The 18236-nt window shown below is 33.3% G+C and overlaps 1 protein-coding gene across 9 annotated transcripts in view; it reads right to left on the bottom strand.

Annotated features, from left to right (window-relative positions):
- Positions 1-18236, bottom strand: part of Scaper (S-phase cyclin A associated protein in the ER) — a 447154-nt gene that overhangs the window by 294800 nt on the left and 134118 nt on the right. For all 9 annotated transcript variants that reach the window (XR_013090777.1, XM_076851161.1, XM_076851163.1 and 6 more), the window contains 3 exons: positions 10187-10327; positions 6901-7056; positions 3682-3824 (listed from right to left, as the gene is read on the bottom strand). Coding sequence is in view for 8 of the 9 variants with exons in the window: in XM_076851161.1 (XP_076707276.1) it covers positions 3682-3824; positions 6901-7056; positions 10187-10327 (440 nt within the window). In the remaining variant the exon portion in view is untranslated. The remainder of the gene's footprint in view (positions 1-3681; positions 3825-6900; positions 7057-10186; positions 10328-18236) is intronic.

Raw genomic sequence — 18236 nt, 5'->3', positions numbered from 1 at the left:
CTGAGATTGTCATTAAAATATGAGAAATAATAAAATAATGTTTTACCCATGAAAAAAGAACAGAATGCTATTTATAAGAATGTAATAATCAGGAATACAAGCATTTAGAAAATTAAAATATAAGGAGAAAATTTTTAAAAATCACTAAAAAAAAAAAGCTGAAAAACCTGAGAAAGTCTTCTGAGAAGCAGAATAAAAATTCATGAAAATACAAAACAGAAGTGAAAAAATAAGAAAAAAGGCCCAACATCTGCTTAAAAGAATTCTATACACACACACACACACACACACCACACACACACACACACACACACATTTTTCTCTCTAATATATATTAGAGAAAAGTGAGTAGAATAAAATATTTTTAAATCAAAAGTACTTCACAGAACTAAATGGTCTGGGTTTCTACACTAAAAGGTACCACCATTACAATGAATAGAAACACAAAACAACAAAAAAATAGGGAAAAGATCAAATGAGTGTGGAGTTTCTGAGACTGTCAGAAAGTTCTTTAAAAAAAAAAAAAAGAAGAAAAAAAAAGTAGTAGTAGTCAGTCAAAAGAACACAGGAAGCAACTAAAAAGAACTCCCAATATTCAAAGGCAAGATAATTTGGGCAACAATAAATAACTTGAATGAGACTATAACGCAAAGTGTAAAGTAAATATAAATGAATCCATACTGGTGTTTTTAAAAAGAATTTAATAACTAAATACACAACGAAGTGCTATGATTAGGATGTGGTTTCTTCCCCATGGGTTCATGTGCTGCGATGATAACTGGTCCCCAAAGTGGCAATGTGGGAGGTGATAAAAACCTTTAAGAGGTGGGGCTTAATGCAAAGCAAATTGGGGCGGGGATGGGGTGGGGGTGGGGGGTGCCCCTGGAAGGAATTAATGTAATTCTCAAGGATGCTGGTTAGTTTGTAAGAGAGATTTGCAACAAAAAACAAAACTGGCTCCTCCTTGCATTCTGGTTTCTTGTCCCTCTCACACATATTCCCATCATGATGCTATCCACCATGACATGTTACAGCCAAAGGGGGTTCTGGTCACAGCTGGATCCATGCTTTTGGACTTTCCACCTGTAAAACTGTGTGATACATAAACTTATACAATTCTCTGTCCCAAGTATTTTGTTATAGTAATGAAAAACTGACCAGTAGAGAAAAAATAAATATCCTATACAGAAGAATTCCAAGTAACAATGTTGGTATTCTTCTCTTAAGAAAAGTGTCGATAACTTCCCATTCTTTAATTCTTTGGGCTATGTTCTCAATAGCCTGATTCCAAAGTAAATAGTAAAGAGAAATCTTAAAAGTAACTATATAAGGGAGAAACCTGGCAAACACTACTGCAGTTAGATAATTAAAGTTAACATGAACTTTTGATATGTTAAGAATAATACTGCATCTCTGTATTCTTCCTTGCAAAAAGCCATAACCCCAATCTAACCAAAAGAAAAAACTGAGACAACTCCTAATTGAGAGACATTCTATAAAAACTATCTGGCAATTATTTCTCAAAACCGTCATTAAAACCATAAAATTATGAAAAACTATCACACCTCAGGAGCCTAAAGAAAGTTACAATTAAACAGAAATAACTCCTAAACATTTCAAAAATTTAATAAAATATATTAATATACAGAGTAGGATAAACACGAAGGGAGCCCTAGAAAAATGATATTCACACCAATAAAAGACAAAGAAAAAAATATTTTGAAAGTACAAAGAAAAAGACAACTCAGCAAATGCAAATAAACAATATGATTAACGGAGGAGTTTTTGTCAGAAACAATAGAAATCAGAATATTCAAAACACTCAAAGAAAAACCAGGAACTCTATATTCAGCAAAATTCATTCAAAATGAAGGCAAAATTAAAATATTCCCAGATAAATGAATATTAAGATAATCCACAGAAAGGAAAACTCCCTGACAAGAAAAACCAAAGAAAGTCCATTTGGCTAACAGGAATAAGAGGGAAACTCAAAAGACACAGAAATTAAAGTACATCAGAAATGATGAATACGTGGGTAAATATAAAGAAATGTGTAATTCTCTTCTTTTATTCTACCTAGTTTCTTTTAAAAATACAAGACTGCATAAGAAATCATTGTAATGCTGTATTTTCAGCTGACAACATATACAGATGTAAGACATTTGACAATAACACAAAGGAAAGAATACATTAAGCTATATTAAAATAAAATTGCTGTTTAACCAAAATTTTTTGTTTTAAACTTAAGTGATATGTAGTAAGTCAAGATGAATATTTGAAGCCAGAGAACAACCATTAAGCAAATAATTAAAATAGCACATCTTAAAAAAAAATAAAGAAATTTAAATGATTCACCAAAAAGTACTGGTTTAATTAAAATACAAGGCAATAAGGACGAACCCAAAAACCCTTGAGAAAAAGACAACAAATAGCAAAACGGCAAATACAGCCAGGCGCCATTGCACATGCCTGTGATCCCAGGAACTCAAGAAGCTAAGGCAGGAGGACCACAAGTTCAAGGACAGACTCAGCAACTTAGCAGAGCCCTAAGCAACTTAGTGAGACCCTGTCTCAAAATAAATAAAGGGGTGGGGATGTGAGTCAGTGTTAAAGTACCCCTGGATTAAATTTCCAGTACAATTAAAAAAAAAGGCAAATATAAATCCAATCACATTGACAAGTTAATTACATCAAGTAGGAATGGATTACATATTACGAAATCAAATGGCAGAAAGTAGCAGGCCAGATAGAAAAGCAAAACCCAACTCTATGTAGTCTGTGAGACATGTTTGAGATACAAACATATAAGTAGAATGAAAGTAAAATGACAGAAGACATACCATGTAAACAGTAATTATAGTTATATTTATATACATAACAAAGAATTATTTAAACCTAAGAAATATTTTTTTAGAAAGCAGAGGAACATTTCAAAATAAAATTGTCAATGTCTCAAACATAACAACTATAAATTATATGCACTTAATGAAGCACCAAAATATACAAAACAAAACCGTGAAAACTAAAATATAAAATAAGTGATTTAACTATTAAATTCACAGATTTCAATAATCCTCTCTGCAGAGCTGTTAAACAGGAAATCAGTGGGTACACAGGAAACAACATCAACTAACTTTAACTGATATGTAGAGAATACTCCATCCAACAATAATCGCATAGAAATACTTTCCAAGGACACAAAGAATATTCTCTAAGATACTCAGTATCCAAGGCTGTAAAGTAAGTCTCAATAAATGAAAAGCACTGAAATTACACCTATTCTTCAACTACAAAATATTTCATTAGAAATCAACAAAAGAAAAAATATTGAAATGCCCGAATATTTGCAAATATACTTCTAAAACCTTATGAAAAAGAAATAAGAAACATTACAAAATAACTTGAATTAAGCTATTATTTACATCAATGTCTTTGAAAACTTCACTTTTCTTTAAGCTAGCCAGAATCAAATTCTGTTTTTTTAAACCAAAAATTTTCTCATCAAATAAAAAATTTCAAAAAGTTTCCATTTCGACAGTAACATCCTAATATTTGGAAATCAAAATTGAGTATATTTTTGTATTTATGACTATTTCTGAAAAATATACACAGCATCAAATATTTACTTAGTACTCAAATCCACCAAGACCCAAACAGATACCAAGAAAGCAAATGAGATACCTAGCTCTTTCCCTGGCTGCATCTTCACGGGCTTTTTCCTTTTCTTGCCTCTGTTGTTCAATTCGAGCTTCTTGTTCTTTCCTCTTCATCAACAGTTCTTCTACACGAGCCTGCCGTTCTGCCTCTAGAGCTCTCTTGCGTTCCTAATGTTCAAAATATTTTAAAGGTATTAGAACTATGTGTAAAACCAAAGCGATTAAAGGCATATACCTTTGACACAAACTTATATATTCAAGCCCTGACTTATCACTAGGCACACTGCTTCTCAGAATTTAAACAAAAATCAAATAAATCATTACTAATGATATCTGGTTTTCATATGTCATTTGCAATGCTACGCACAGAGAATAAGTGCTATTTTAAGCAAATACTATATCCCCATATGCTCTTTGGGAATCTAACAGATATTTTTTGATTAATCACTTCTAAAGCTTTTTGTTAATAAATAATTGAAGAAAAATCATAAATATAATAGGGAAAAATCAGAGTTAACAGATTTTATTTCTGACCTAAGCTTTCATAATGGTATTAAGTGAAGAAAGTTGGTAGGTAGAAGAAAGAGGCAATAAAATAAAGCACAGGAGTGATGATGGGCACTGGGTCAGATTCCCTAGTTTTGTTTCCTGACCCTATTACTCACTAGCTAGGTAATTCTGGTCTTCTTAGTTACATTCTTTGTACCTTAATTTCCTGTAAGCTAAATAACAATAAAATATACTTCTTGGAATATTGCAAAGAATATATGAGATAATATACACAAAGCATTTACCATAGGGCTTTCCTAATTTTCACCATTAACAGACAAACTGATACATTTATTTCAATCTATCCTTGTTTCCCAGCTCACAAAACCTTTTTGATTCATGGGATATACTGATCAATGCTCTAGTATTGCTATTTATACAGCTTTATGCAAGTTGCTTCCCCTTAAAGATCCTAAATTACTAATATAGGTTAAGTACCTAGCATGGTACTTAGCCACAGTAAGGACTCAATAAAGAACAGCAATAATCAGGGGGCTGGGGATGTAGCTCAGCTGTTAAGAGTGTTTGCCTCACATGCACAAAGCCTTGTGTTCAATCCCCAGCACCACACACACAAACACACAAAAGAATAGCAATAATAACAACAATAGCAGTCTCAGTCCAGAAAACACTGAAGAAAGTTTCAAATATTTCTAATAGTTAACTGAGCTCACAATGATAACTTCATCTCCACAACAAGCTCTACCTACTGGGGGGTGAGGGGAATTGTAAAATAGTAAATGAAAGAGTGAGTGGGTAGGTGGGTATATGTTTCTCTTTTTCTGATGATAGGGGAGGGCAAAGGGTTACTAAAAATTGAAGGGAATATGTTGATTTCAGAAGGATATATCAGGCACACTGCAGACTGGTAAAGGCATGCAAATAGAGCTTAAATACATTTTTTAGTGTCATATACTATTCACGAACTGGTTGTAGTCACTTTTCATCATTAATCAAGAATATGTGTAATGTTGTTTAGTTATACATGATCACAAAAATGCTTAAGTTGTTTGGGGTTAAGCTTTGGGGTTATGGCTCAGCAGTAGAGCGCCTGCTAAGCTAAGTTTCCTTAATAGGTGCACCTTATATTTTTAAACACAAATTAGCCTGGCACTCATTAAAATAAGATACTGAACTCAAACTAAATATAGATCAGAAATGAACATGGGAATACCAACTAATGCCCACAAATGGCAAAGAGTAACTTATAAACTGAAAAATGTATTAATATTTTAATTTCCTAAGTCATCAATGAATGAAGAAGCAGGAAACATTAATATTCCCAATTTTTAATGTGACAAAGCTTTTCATGATCTGCACCCTAACTATATGCAGTGTCCCTCATACCTCCTGAATGAAATGCCATCCCATACTACATCATTTGCACCTGTTTTGAGTTTTTAAAACGTGATTGAATAATCATCTCTCCATGAAACTTTTGCTGACTTTCTCATGTCCTCTTCACTGTACACAAATAAGGTATTCTCTCCTCTTTACTACAGCATTTATCCAAATGAGTTGATGTTTGTTTATGTATGTCTCCCCATTGTAAACAGGATATATATTTTTCATATCCTCAAGACCATCACAACATATGACTTGTAGTAATTAAAAATGAAAAATATCAGAATAAAAGTTAGATAAGATAAAATATTAAACACAAGAAATCTGTATTTGTATTTGAAAGTTACAAATTTGTTCCCTATACCTTAACAAGTCATAAAAGAGTCTGTGGACAAGCCATTTTACCAAGCAAGCATTATTTAAAGCCTTAACCTTTCTTCCCATCCTGAAAATAGTAGCAACTTGCAGTTTGCTGCATAGGTTAAAAGTTAATTAAATTCAAGATCATTGTACTGTCATGTAAAACAAATTAAAAAATTGCTGCTAAAAAAAGTTAATTGACCAAAAATGTTATTTACATGTATAAATATGTAACAGTAAGTCCAACTATTATTAAAAAATGATATTGTACCAATAAGAAAATCTTAAGCTAATTATCTGATGATCCTACCCAATAAGTGACAGGTATTCCTTCTCATAAGCAAAGAAACTACCAAATTCATTAAGGCTATATACTGGTCCCAAATCAGTCTTTTTCTTTCTTTCTTTCTTTTTTTTTTTTTTTCATTATCTTAAGTAAGAGAAGAGCATATTCTTGCCCAACCCAATTAGAAAAAACAGATGATAATCTGTCAGAGCAGTTTAATGCTTTACCTGGTTAAGGCTAGAGATTCTATGACTGCCATCTACTGACAAAAAGCACTGATTATCTTATCTTAAAGAGTAAGCAGTCTTTTGGTAATCAGATTCCCTGGTTTTGTTTCCTGACCCTATTACTCACTAGCTAGGTAATTCTGGTCTTCTTAGTTACATTCTTTGTACCTTAATTTCCTGTAAGCTAAATAACAATAAAATATACTTCTTGGAATATTGCAAAGAATATATGAGATAATATACACAAAGCATTTACCTAGGGCTTTCCTAATTTTCACCATTAACAGACAAACTGATACATCTATTTCAATCTATCCTTGTTTCCCAGCTCACAAAACCTTTTTGATTCATGGGATATGTTTTCAAATAGTATAATTAATGCACCATTGGGAATAAAACAAAGTTTTCCTCCTTTGGGGATCCCTCAATACCTCTTTCATTCAGCAACTCAATTAATGCTTGCTGAATGAAATCCTACCTGCACGGCTTCATCACGTGCTTGTTTTTCTTCCTGTCTTCTCTGACGCTCTTCCTGTAACTCATTAAGCCTCTGCTCATATTCTTTTAATTTCGATAAAACATCATGGCGCTTATTCTGGGCTTCCAGGGTATTTATAAAGGCAATTTCATTTACCTTTGATAAGAACAAAGAGGGTTCGAATCAATTTAATTCTAAGATACATTACAAGAAATTTAACCATAATTTTATATATAGTATATAAACCAGTGATAAGGTGCAGGAAAAAAAAGAAACAATTTAAGATTCTTACAGAGACCATCTTATGAAGGCTCTAATTCAATTTTAGTTTGCAGTTACACAAAGTAAGTTCATTTAATTAGGTATGTTTGTGTTGTCCTAATGAATTTGAGAGGATAAAAGTTAAAGTAAATTCTTTTTTTTTTTGACATATACTGAATAAGTGGCAAGTGCATATGATACTGAACTATATACACTATATACACTATATCCTCAACTTCACATGTATTGATTCTTAACAGCCATACAGACTAGTAGATCATACAGATTTTATAAGTACAGCTAACTATAAAACTCAAAAAAAATCATTTGTTATTAAATCTTTCATTCTTGAAACCAGAGGGAGAGTACGCTACAGTGAAAACAGAAGAAGGAAATGGGGAAGTGAACACGAAAGCCAACTCTTCCGCAGAAGAGACTTCAGAAATCTATGTAGGACAGAATAAAACCACTCAAAATTTTTTAAAAATCTCAGACATGAAAGTTTGAATATAGTTCTCATGAAGTTTTCCAATCTTCATGCCACAAGGCCACTTTTATAAGTAGATTAATCAGATAACCATCTTTTGAACTGCCCTGAAAGTACAAGACAAACAAGTATATTCAAGAAAAAATGTGTACATAATATTTTAGTCTTAAGGCACTAAGCAAAATAAATAAAATTCACAGGAAATGCAGTATGCAAATACTAACTTAAAAAAACTCTATCTGGAAGAAAACATAACTCAAAAAAAAAAAAAAAGCAGAAAATACCCTATGGAAACTTTGTAACCCTGAAGACAAAATATTTTAATAATAGGCAATCTGGACTTCATAAAAATCAAAACATTCTGTGCATCAAAAGACACTAGTAGCCTGGCGCAGTGGCGCACACCTGTAATCCCAGCAGCTCGGAGGCTGAAGCAGGAGGATCATGAGTTCAAAGTCAGCCTCAGCAAAAGCACTAAGCAACTCAGTGAAACACTATATCTAAAAAAATTCAAAATAGGGTTGGGGATGTGGCTCAGTGGTCAAGTGCCCCTGAGTTCAAACCCTGGTACCGAAAAAAAAAAAGACATTAATACCAAAATAAAAAGGCAACTCACAGGATGGGAAAAGATATTGTAAATCATATATCTGAGAAGGTATCAGTATTTAGAATACATAAGAGAATTCCTAAAACTCAGTAACTAAAAAAAAGTAAAATAAAAATGGACAAATGTCTTGAATAGACAGGCTCAATACTGACATACAAGTGGTCAATAAGCACATAAGAAGATGCTCAACATGGGGATGAGGTTGTGGCTCAGCAGTAGCGTGCTCACCTAGCACATATGAGGCACTGGGTTCAATCCTCAACACCACATAAAAATAAATAAAAATAAAGTTTTTGTGTTCAACTACAACTAAAAAAAAGTTTATTTTAAAAAAAAGGGGGATGCTCAACATAACTTATCATTAGAGAACTGCAAATCAAACCTTTCATACATTAAGATGACTATCCAAAAACAGAAAATAATGAGAGGTAACAAGGATGTGGAATGGAAGCCTTTGTGTATTGTTGGTAGAAATGTACAATGGTGCAATTGGTGTGCAAAACAGCACTGTTCCTCAAAAAAACTAAAAGCAGAATTACCATATTATCCAACAATTCCACTTCTGGGTGTATACACAAAAAAACTCAGTGCAGGGACTCAAAGATTTATAACCCATGGTTATAAATAAGAGCTAAAATGTGGTTGAAACTCAACTTAAATGGATGAATGGATAAGCAAAATATAGTTATACTTAAAATGGAATATTATTCAACCTAAAAGGAAAGAAATTCTGATGCATGCTACAATATTGAGAACCTTAGACATAATGTAGGATAAGCCAGTTACAAAAAGACAAATATTATATGATTCCACTTATATGAGATATGGTGAGCAATCAAAATCATAACTAGAAAGTACAAAGGTAGAAAGGAGGAATAAGGCATTATTGTTTAGTAAGTGTAGAGTTTCAGTTTTACAAGATTAAAGGAGTTCCAAACATGCATGGTAATGATGGTCACACAACATTATATAGGTATTAATACCACTGAACTGCATATTCATAATTATTAAGATAAAAAGTTTTATGTTGTGTTCATTTTTATACAATAAAATGGAAAGAAAATATGAGACATTGCATCTACTAAAATGGAATGGCTAAAATAAAATATGTAACTATGTCAAGGGCTGATCAGCAAGTGATATAATTAGAACTTGCATTCATTGCTGGCACAAATATAAAATAGTTTAACCAATTTGGAAAATTGTTTTTAAAAAATTAAACATGACCTATCATAACTCTTTCAATGCACTCCTAGGTATCTACAAAAGAAAAAGAAAAATACATCTGCAAAAAGAGTTGCAAATGAATGCTCATAGCAGTTATACTTGTAAAGATAAAAACTGAGAAGACTTTCATCAATAGGTAACTGGATTAACAAATTATGATATTTCCATACAATGGTATGTTTCTTGGCAATGAAAAGGAAAGAACCAGAGATACACAAAAAGCAGATGAAATTCAAATAGTTATGCTGAGTGAAAAAAGCCAGAGGAAAGTGTATGCTGTATGATTCAATTCATATAAAATTCTAGGAAATACAAACATCTATGGTGATAGAAAGCAGATCAGAAATTGCTTGCTAACAGAGTCGGACAAAGGAATGAATTAGAAAGAGGAATTATTTATTATGTTCATTGTACTGATAGTGTCAGGGACATAAACATGTCAAAATGTCATCAAAATGAATACTTTACATATGTGCTGCTTTTTCTCTGTCAATTGTATCTCAATAGAGCTGTAAAAATATATGGCTTGTAGAATTATAGTAAGGATAAAGCAAGACATTGTACCTAGTAAATTTTAAGTGAGCCAGTAAAATGTCCTATTATTCTGGTACAGAATAAACACTTGATAAATATTAACTTCTATTACTATAAACAACTGAAAAGGGTACTTAGCTAATTAACTGTATAAAGCAACTATCCTATACCTTAGCTTCTTCTTCTTGTGCTTTTTTCACAATTGCTTGTAACTGCACCTCTCGTTTAAATTCAGCATGAAGTAATTTTTCTTCCATCATCCTACGTCGTTGATCTAGTAATTCTTCCTTCCACTTTCGAACATCCTTCTCCTATGTGTGGAAAATTATCACATCTTTAATTTCAAAATACACAGTAGCTCAACAGAAGTGCAAATAGTTAAATAGTTTATAAAATACACAGTCTAAACCTGGAAGGATATGCAAGAGTATGAATAATGATTAAGGACACAAAATATAAAGCCAGACTGCCAGTGTCCATAATCTACCTTGGCCACTTAGCTCTGAAACCTGGGCAACATTTTTAACCTGGGTCTCAATTATCGTGTCTATAAGAATGAAATAGTAAAAATAGTACCTATCTCATATGGTTATTTTGAAGATTAAGTTTGTATATGTAAAAGTCTCAGAACAGTGCATCAGACATGACTCTCCAGAAATATTTTTAGTTATTACTGTAATGCACCAAGAGTAAAATGAACAAAGTACATATTATGTTCATAAGCCTTAATATTTCTATGATATAAAGAATTAAAAGAAATAAGTAACTTTACCCAGAGATTAGAAAACGAAAAGAAATCTGAAAAAAATCACAATATTTTCATTCAAATTATTCTCTGAAGGAACAGAGAGGGTTTTGCCCATGGAGTCAACATAGACAGAGTAAGTACCTTTAGGACTGGGGGTGTGGTTCAGTGATAAATCCTTGCCTAGTATATAGGAGGCCCTGGGTTCAATACCCAGCACAACAAAAGACAAAACAAAACAAAACAGGGGGGGCAGGGGGAAGTCTGCCTTTAATTCCTTAAAGCCACATCAAACAGAAATAAAAGACTTGTTCTGTGATCCAGGAAATAAGATTCAGTACCAATGAGGATAAATTATAGAAAATCATCAGCTGGAAAAAATCATGAGTTGGAAAAAACTAACATTCCAGTTAAATTTTATCTAAATAATTATGTGTTCAATCACATAAAAATGCAGTAACATCACTAGAAGACAAAAGACGGTCCTTAAAACCTTAGTTCTGCAAATTATTGGTCATGTGCCACTAAAAACAACACTCACCCTCTCCAAGATTCAGTTTTTACACCCTATAAATTGGAGGTCAATATCTGTCCTGTTACGGTAGAGATTAGATGAATCCATATATGTTGAACAGTGCTAAAAACAATAACCCATCATACAAATGGAAGGTGGAACTTACCATTGTAATTAATTAAGGAACACCTACATAGATAAGAGAATTAAACCAGAGAACCTCTAAAATCATGTACAATTCATTCCAGTAATCTATAAATTGTATACATGAATAACTGAAGATCATATTTTATCAGAAAATATATTACATACTTTTGCTTATAATAAATAACATAGTGAGAAGAAATATGGTTGTTTTATAGTATAAACTTAAGCTAAAAATGAAGTAACATAGTAACTCTTATAGAACCCCAAAATATGGAGACTGATTTTTATATCTGATCTATTCATTCTGAACGAATAATTATTAAGATTCAAGTAAAAAGGAAAATCACAAAATTTTCTTCAACTTACAACAAAATTTGAATACTAAATAGAATATAATGTTACCTAGTTCATTTTTATAAATATTCATATCATTTGGCCCAATTATATCTCAATAATGCAAATCTTATGATTAATATGCATGGTAGTACTCCATAACAAAGGAGTTCACTTATAACTGCAATATAGTGGTCACACAACCGTTGTCACATTGTTAGATATTTATAGCATACAATCTCCAAATAGCTCCCAATGATCAAAGCCACTTGGTATTAAGATCCTTGCATAGAGGATGTGGGGGAAAGGAACACTATTAGTGGGACTATAAATTAGTATGACCAAAATAGAAACCAGTATAAACACTCCTCAAGAGTAGAAAGAAACTATCATATGACCCAAGTATACCATTTCTTGGTATTTATCAAAAGAATTTAAATCAGCATACTATAATAATACATGCATACCCATATTTACAACAGCACAATTCACAACAGCCAAATTATAGAACCAGCATAGCTGTCCATCAACAAACGAATGGATAAAGGTAATGTGGTATATTGGGCCAGGATGTACCTCAGTAGCAGAGTACTTGCCTAGCAGGCATGAGGCCTTGAGTTCAATCCTTGGTGCCTCCAAAACAAACAAACAAACAAACAAAAAATGTAGTATATGTACACAATAAAGTTTCATTGAGCTATAAAGAAGAACTATGTCATTTACTGGGAAATGGATAAAACTTGAGAGCTTTTTGTAAGTGAACTAAGCCAGACTCAGAAAGCTAAGGGTCATATGTGGAAGTTAGAAAGAAAAAAGGAAAAAACGGGTAGGCGAGGGAAGATCTAATGAAAATAAAAAGGAGATAAGTAAAGCAAATGAAGAGGAACAAAGGGAAGTAAGAAGAGGGGGAAAGGGGAAGTGCTGGGAAGTAACTGACCATATTACATTCTGTTCGTGTACAAATATGTAACAACAAATCCCACTATGATGTCAAATTATGATGCACCAATTAAAAAACTTTTTTAAAAAGATTCTTGCATAATCTCTTCCCTCAATGTATCAGGATGATGACCCCCGCCCCCCCCCCGTGCAAAAAAAAAAATAGTAACAGTTAAGTATAGCTTCCATTTTATCAACTCTTTTGTGCTATCATCCTTCCCCGCTCTCCCCATCTCTGATTCTTTCTATAGGGAAACCACCAGCCATGTCACAAAAGATTTCTAAACTATATAAAGGCCACCTGACAAGAAAATGAGAGTTCTAGTCAACAGCAAAAGAGAAAGTGAAGCCTGCAAATAAGTGCATGAGTTTGGAAGTGCATCATTCCACCCCAGATCACTACTGCCCTGAATGAAAGCCTGAATGCAACTACCCAAGGGACCCCAAGCAAGAATCACTAGGCAGTCCACTCCTAGCACAAACTGTGAGCTAATAAACATTTCCTGTTTTGAGACACTAAATTTGGGGGCTACGATTGTGACTCAGAGGTACAACACTTGCCTAGCATGTGTGAGGCACTGGGTTCAATCCTCAGCACCACATAAAAATATGAAATAAATAAAGACACTAAATTTTGGGCTCATTTGTAATGCAGCATAGATAACTAACATAGTACTCATCTACATCTGCCAATTGACAGTAACAATAATAGTGATCATCTATACCTGTTCTATGCTACTGTTTCACATACTTGCCTCATTTAAGCATCATAACAAGTTAATCACTATAAAATTCATTTTATAGATATAGAAACTAGAAATGCAGGGCTGGGGTTGTAGCTCAGTAGTAGAGCACTTGCCTAACACACATAAAAATAAATGACTAAAATAAAGGTATTGTGTCCATCTACTAAAAATATATTTTTTTGAAAAGGTAAGAAAAGAAGCTAGAAATGCTATTTTTAGTATCTTACCTAAAACATGGGATTACAAGGTAATATCATGGTCAGAATTGGGTCAGCCTTCTCCAAAGCCCAGGTTCTTTCCACCCACTATACCACATTGATCAATTTCTACTCTTCTCTAAATACTCAGACTGTCTTCTATAAATATAATTAGTCCCCCACTTATTCAACCTGATCACCTTTTTTAGTTATTGTTGAAAATGATGGCTTTTTAAAAACTCTTTTAGATTTATATCACACTGCATGAATATATTTTCTAATGAAAAAGATCTTCACATTCCAAGAATAAACCAAACTTTTCCTTTGGTGTTTTGTTTTTCATTTTGTTAACTATAGTCATGAAGCTATATATTACACCTTCAGAAATTACTCATTCTTGTATAACAAACTTTGTATCCTTGGCCAACATTACCCCATTTTCCCTCCCACTAGCCTCTGGCAAGCATAATCCTAAATTTTTTCCCTATGAATTCAACTAATTTAGATTCAACATATAAGCAAGATTACTCAGTATTTCTTTTTCTGTGTCTTGTTTCACTTAGCTTAATGCCCTCTAGCTCTACACATGGTAAAACAAATAGCAGAATTTTATTCTAAAGTTCAGTAATATTCATATTATTATACCTTTGTAATATAAAGTCATTAAAAGTAATGCTTCCAGCCTTTGTTTGTCTTGCTCAAAATTACTTGGATTCTGTGTGGTCTTTTGTGGTTCTATTTGAATTTTAGAATTGTTTTCTCTATTTGTAAAAAAGTAAAAAAGCCACTGGGATTCTGACAGGGATTGTACTTAGGGTAATAGGGACATTGTAATTCTTCCAGTTCACGAACATCAGATGTCTTTCCATTTACTTGTGTCTTCTATATTTTCTTTCATCAATGTTTTACAATTTTGATTTACCAATCTTTCATCGTATTTCATTACCAAGTATTCTGTTCTTTCTGTTGCTAATGAAAATACTGGATTCTTTCAATAACTTCCCTTTTAGATAGCTGATTGTAAAAGTATAAACACCCCACTGATTTTTGCATGTTGCTTCTATAACTTGAAACTTTACCAAAACTATATTCTTGCCTTTTACCAAGTATTTCATTGAAATTTTTCATTTTTTCCCATTCAATCATGATATTAGTTATGGATTTTTCATGTATGAATGTCTTTGTCTGTTTTGTGCCTCCATAACAGAACACCAGAAACAAGGTGATTTATAAAGAAAATAAACTTATTTTTCACAGTGACGCATAAATGTTCATAATAGTCCTTATCATTTTTTTTTTAATTTTTGTCATCCATGGTTACATCCACTCCAATTTTGAATCTCTTATTTCTTCATAAATATAGTGAAGAGCTTCTTGATTTTCTCTCCCAAAAAAAGCCACTCAGGGAAGTAAGATGACAGATTAGAGGAAGGATACACTTACTGGCAGTTTCTAAGTACCAGACTTACAAAGCCAACAGACTCTTTCTCATCAAGTGCGTAGCTAAGAGGATTCAGTTAAACTTAAAACTAGATGGTAAAAGAAACCACAGAGACACACGAAGTCAGAAACTTCAAACAGAATATAATAAATAATACATTAGAGACGTGCCAACTTAGCTGGTGGCAGCAGCAGCAGCCACTGAGGGGAGGAAGGAGCATAGGCAGAGACAGCTTGGTGGTTAACCAAAAAAAAAAAACAAAAATTTGGCTTGGGAGAACCTATGGATTACAGAGGGAAGCTGATTTTAATAAATACAGAGTCAGTGAGGAGAGAGGTTCAGCAAAAAACAACCAAAAAACTTTTCAGGCACCTGGGGCAATAGTTCTGAGGAAACCAAGACTGCTGACCTGGAAATTACTATGACCCAGGAACTATCTATAAATGCTGCACAGCAGCAAGCAGAGACATAAGACCAGGAATTCACAAAAGAAGAAGCCAGCAGTCACATTTTATGACCTCTTGAGTAAACTTCAACCAGAGTGACTGAAATAGGCAGAAAGGAAATTATACCTGGCTCACAGAGACACCAGATACCAAGGGCAGGAAAGCTCCCTTTGTTGCTGGCACCCCACAAGAGTTATTAGGAAGACATCTAAAGTGGCCACACAGGAGCATCTATACTACATTGTGGATACCTGGTAGTTCATAACCATAGTGGTGAAGGTGAAAATTATGAAGGGTTGTTCTTTACATCCTAAAAGTGAATTTTACTGGAAGCCCTAGAGATGCAGACATCCAGACATCCAGCTGAGACCTGAATATTCCCAGCAATATGGGGGGGGGGGGGATGGATTAAATCCCAAATATCCAAGAGACAAGTTCCAAAGGTCAACCAAGACAAAATTTCAACTACTGGAACTTTCAGTTTAGAACTCTATATCACCTCCACTAAAGGATTACACAATTTGACATCACTCCCCAGTCTATCCCATTCCATATTGGGAAACTGGAAGCTGAGAGCTACTACACACAGTGGGCAGCTAGGTGAGAAACACAAAAACACTGAAATTAACCCCTAGACCTTGATCCAAATGTTTTAGAGCCAAAACTAAATATTAAAGAATGAAAATCCATCCCTGCCAACAGTTTTGACCACCACAGTAAAATCAAGCCACTTTTTTCTCATAAGGTGGCAATGAAGATTGGTATAACCACTCTGGAAAGCAGTAGCAAAAACCTTGGAATGGAGCCACCATATGACCCTGCTGTCACACTCCTCAGCGTTTATTGAAAAGAACTCAAATCACCATACTACAGCAATACAGCCACCTCAATGTTTAAAGCAGCACAATTCACAATACCAAAGTATGAAATCAGCCCAGATGCCCATCAATAGATGAATGGATTAAGAAAATGTGGTATAGGGCTGAGGAATGTGGCTCAAGAGGTAGCGCGCCTGCCTGGCATGCACGAGGTGCCGGGTTTGATCCTCAGCATCACATACAAAAAAAGATGTTGTGTCCACCGAAAACTAAAAAATAAATATATATAAAAAAAAATTCTCTCTCTCTCTCTCTCTCTCTCTCTCTCTCTCTCTCTCTCTCTCTCTCTAAAAAAAAAAAAGAAAAGAAAAAAAGAAGAAAATGTGGTATATATACACATGGAGCTTAATTCCGCCATAAAGAAGAATGAAATAATCACATTTGCTGGTAAATGGATGAAAATGGAAAACATCATGCTAAGTAAAATAAGTCGGTCTCAGAAAATCATGGGTGAATGCTTTCTCTCATATGGGGAAGCTAGAGCAAAATAAGGGAAAGAAGGAGGAGCAGATCAAATATCATATAAAGATATAGATAAGATCAGCAGAGTAGAAGAAGGAGATTGAAAGGAGGGAGGGGAATAAGAAAGGGAGGGAATGAGCAAAACACATTATGTGCATTTATGAATATAACATGGGGGTTTATCACCTTTATATATAAGTAGAAATTAAAATAAATAAGTGAAAGGAAGATCAATAGAGTAGAGGAAAGAGAACAGGAGAAGAGAGGAGAAGAGGGGAAAGGGGGGAAACAGGGACTGAATCAAATCCATGCATGTATGATTTTCTCAAAATGAACCTAACTACTATGTATAACGATAATGCTCCAATGAGCATTACAAATGAACCCTTTACTCTTTTCAAACTTGCTATATTATCTTTAAATAAACGACTCAGTTTCATTTATTTTTTGTACATTTCATTTACTCCACTTTACTTTTCCAACCATTTACTAATTTTATGTATAGTTTCCCCTTCTTTTTCCAGATTCTCTAGTTGGAAAATGAGGTTGCTTTTTTGAGACCTAGCTATTTTTTTTTAATGTAGACATTCATCTTCATAATGTTTCTCTTAATACTTACTTTTACAACATCTCACAAGTTTCAGTATTGGTTTTTTCATATGCTCCAAAGTATTACTTAAGTTCTCTATTGATTTTCTCTTTCACTAGTTGTTCAACAGTGTAGTGTTTAGCTTCCATGTTTTTGTTAATTTTCATGTTTTCTTTTTGTCAATGATTTCTAGGCTGATTCCATGTGGTCTGTGAATATACTTGGTATGATCTTCTTAAACTGCTCAAGACTTGTTTTGTGACAAAATGTGTGATCGATCCTGGAGAATGTTCCATGTGCACTTGAAAAAAATAAGTACTCTGCTACTTCTGGGTGGAAAATTCTGTATATGTCTATTCAGTGTAAGTGTAACTAAACTGGCTATTTCTGTATTGATTTTCCAACTGAATATTCCATTGTTGAAAGTGGAGCTTGAAGTCATTTACTGTTACTGTACTGCTATTAATTCCTCATTTCAGATCAGTTAATATTTATTTTATATATTTATATACTTTGATCTTGGGTGCAAATATAGTTTTATGTCTTGAATTAACTCTTTTATCATTTATTCAATGACTTCTCTCTCTAGTGACACTTTTTGATTTAAAGTCTATGTTGTCTAACAAAAGTTTGGCCACCAATTTTTGGTTAAAATTTGAATGTAATATCTTTGTTCTGTCCCTTCACATCCAGTGTATGTGTGTTTTTAAATCTAAAATGAGTCTCATATAGACAGCATATGACTGGGTCTTTTTTTTTTTTTTTTTTTTATTCAGGCACTCT

Source organism: Callospermophilus lateralis, chromosome 3 (assembly GCF_048772815.1).
Source record: "Callospermophilus lateralis isolate mCalLat2 chromosome 3, mCalLat2.hap1, whole genome shotgun sequence".
NCBI lineage: Eukaryota > Metazoa > Chordata > Mammalia > Rodentia > Sciuridae > Callospermophilus > Callospermophilus lateralis.
This window is presented reverse-complemented; position numbering and strand designations above follow the sequence as displayed.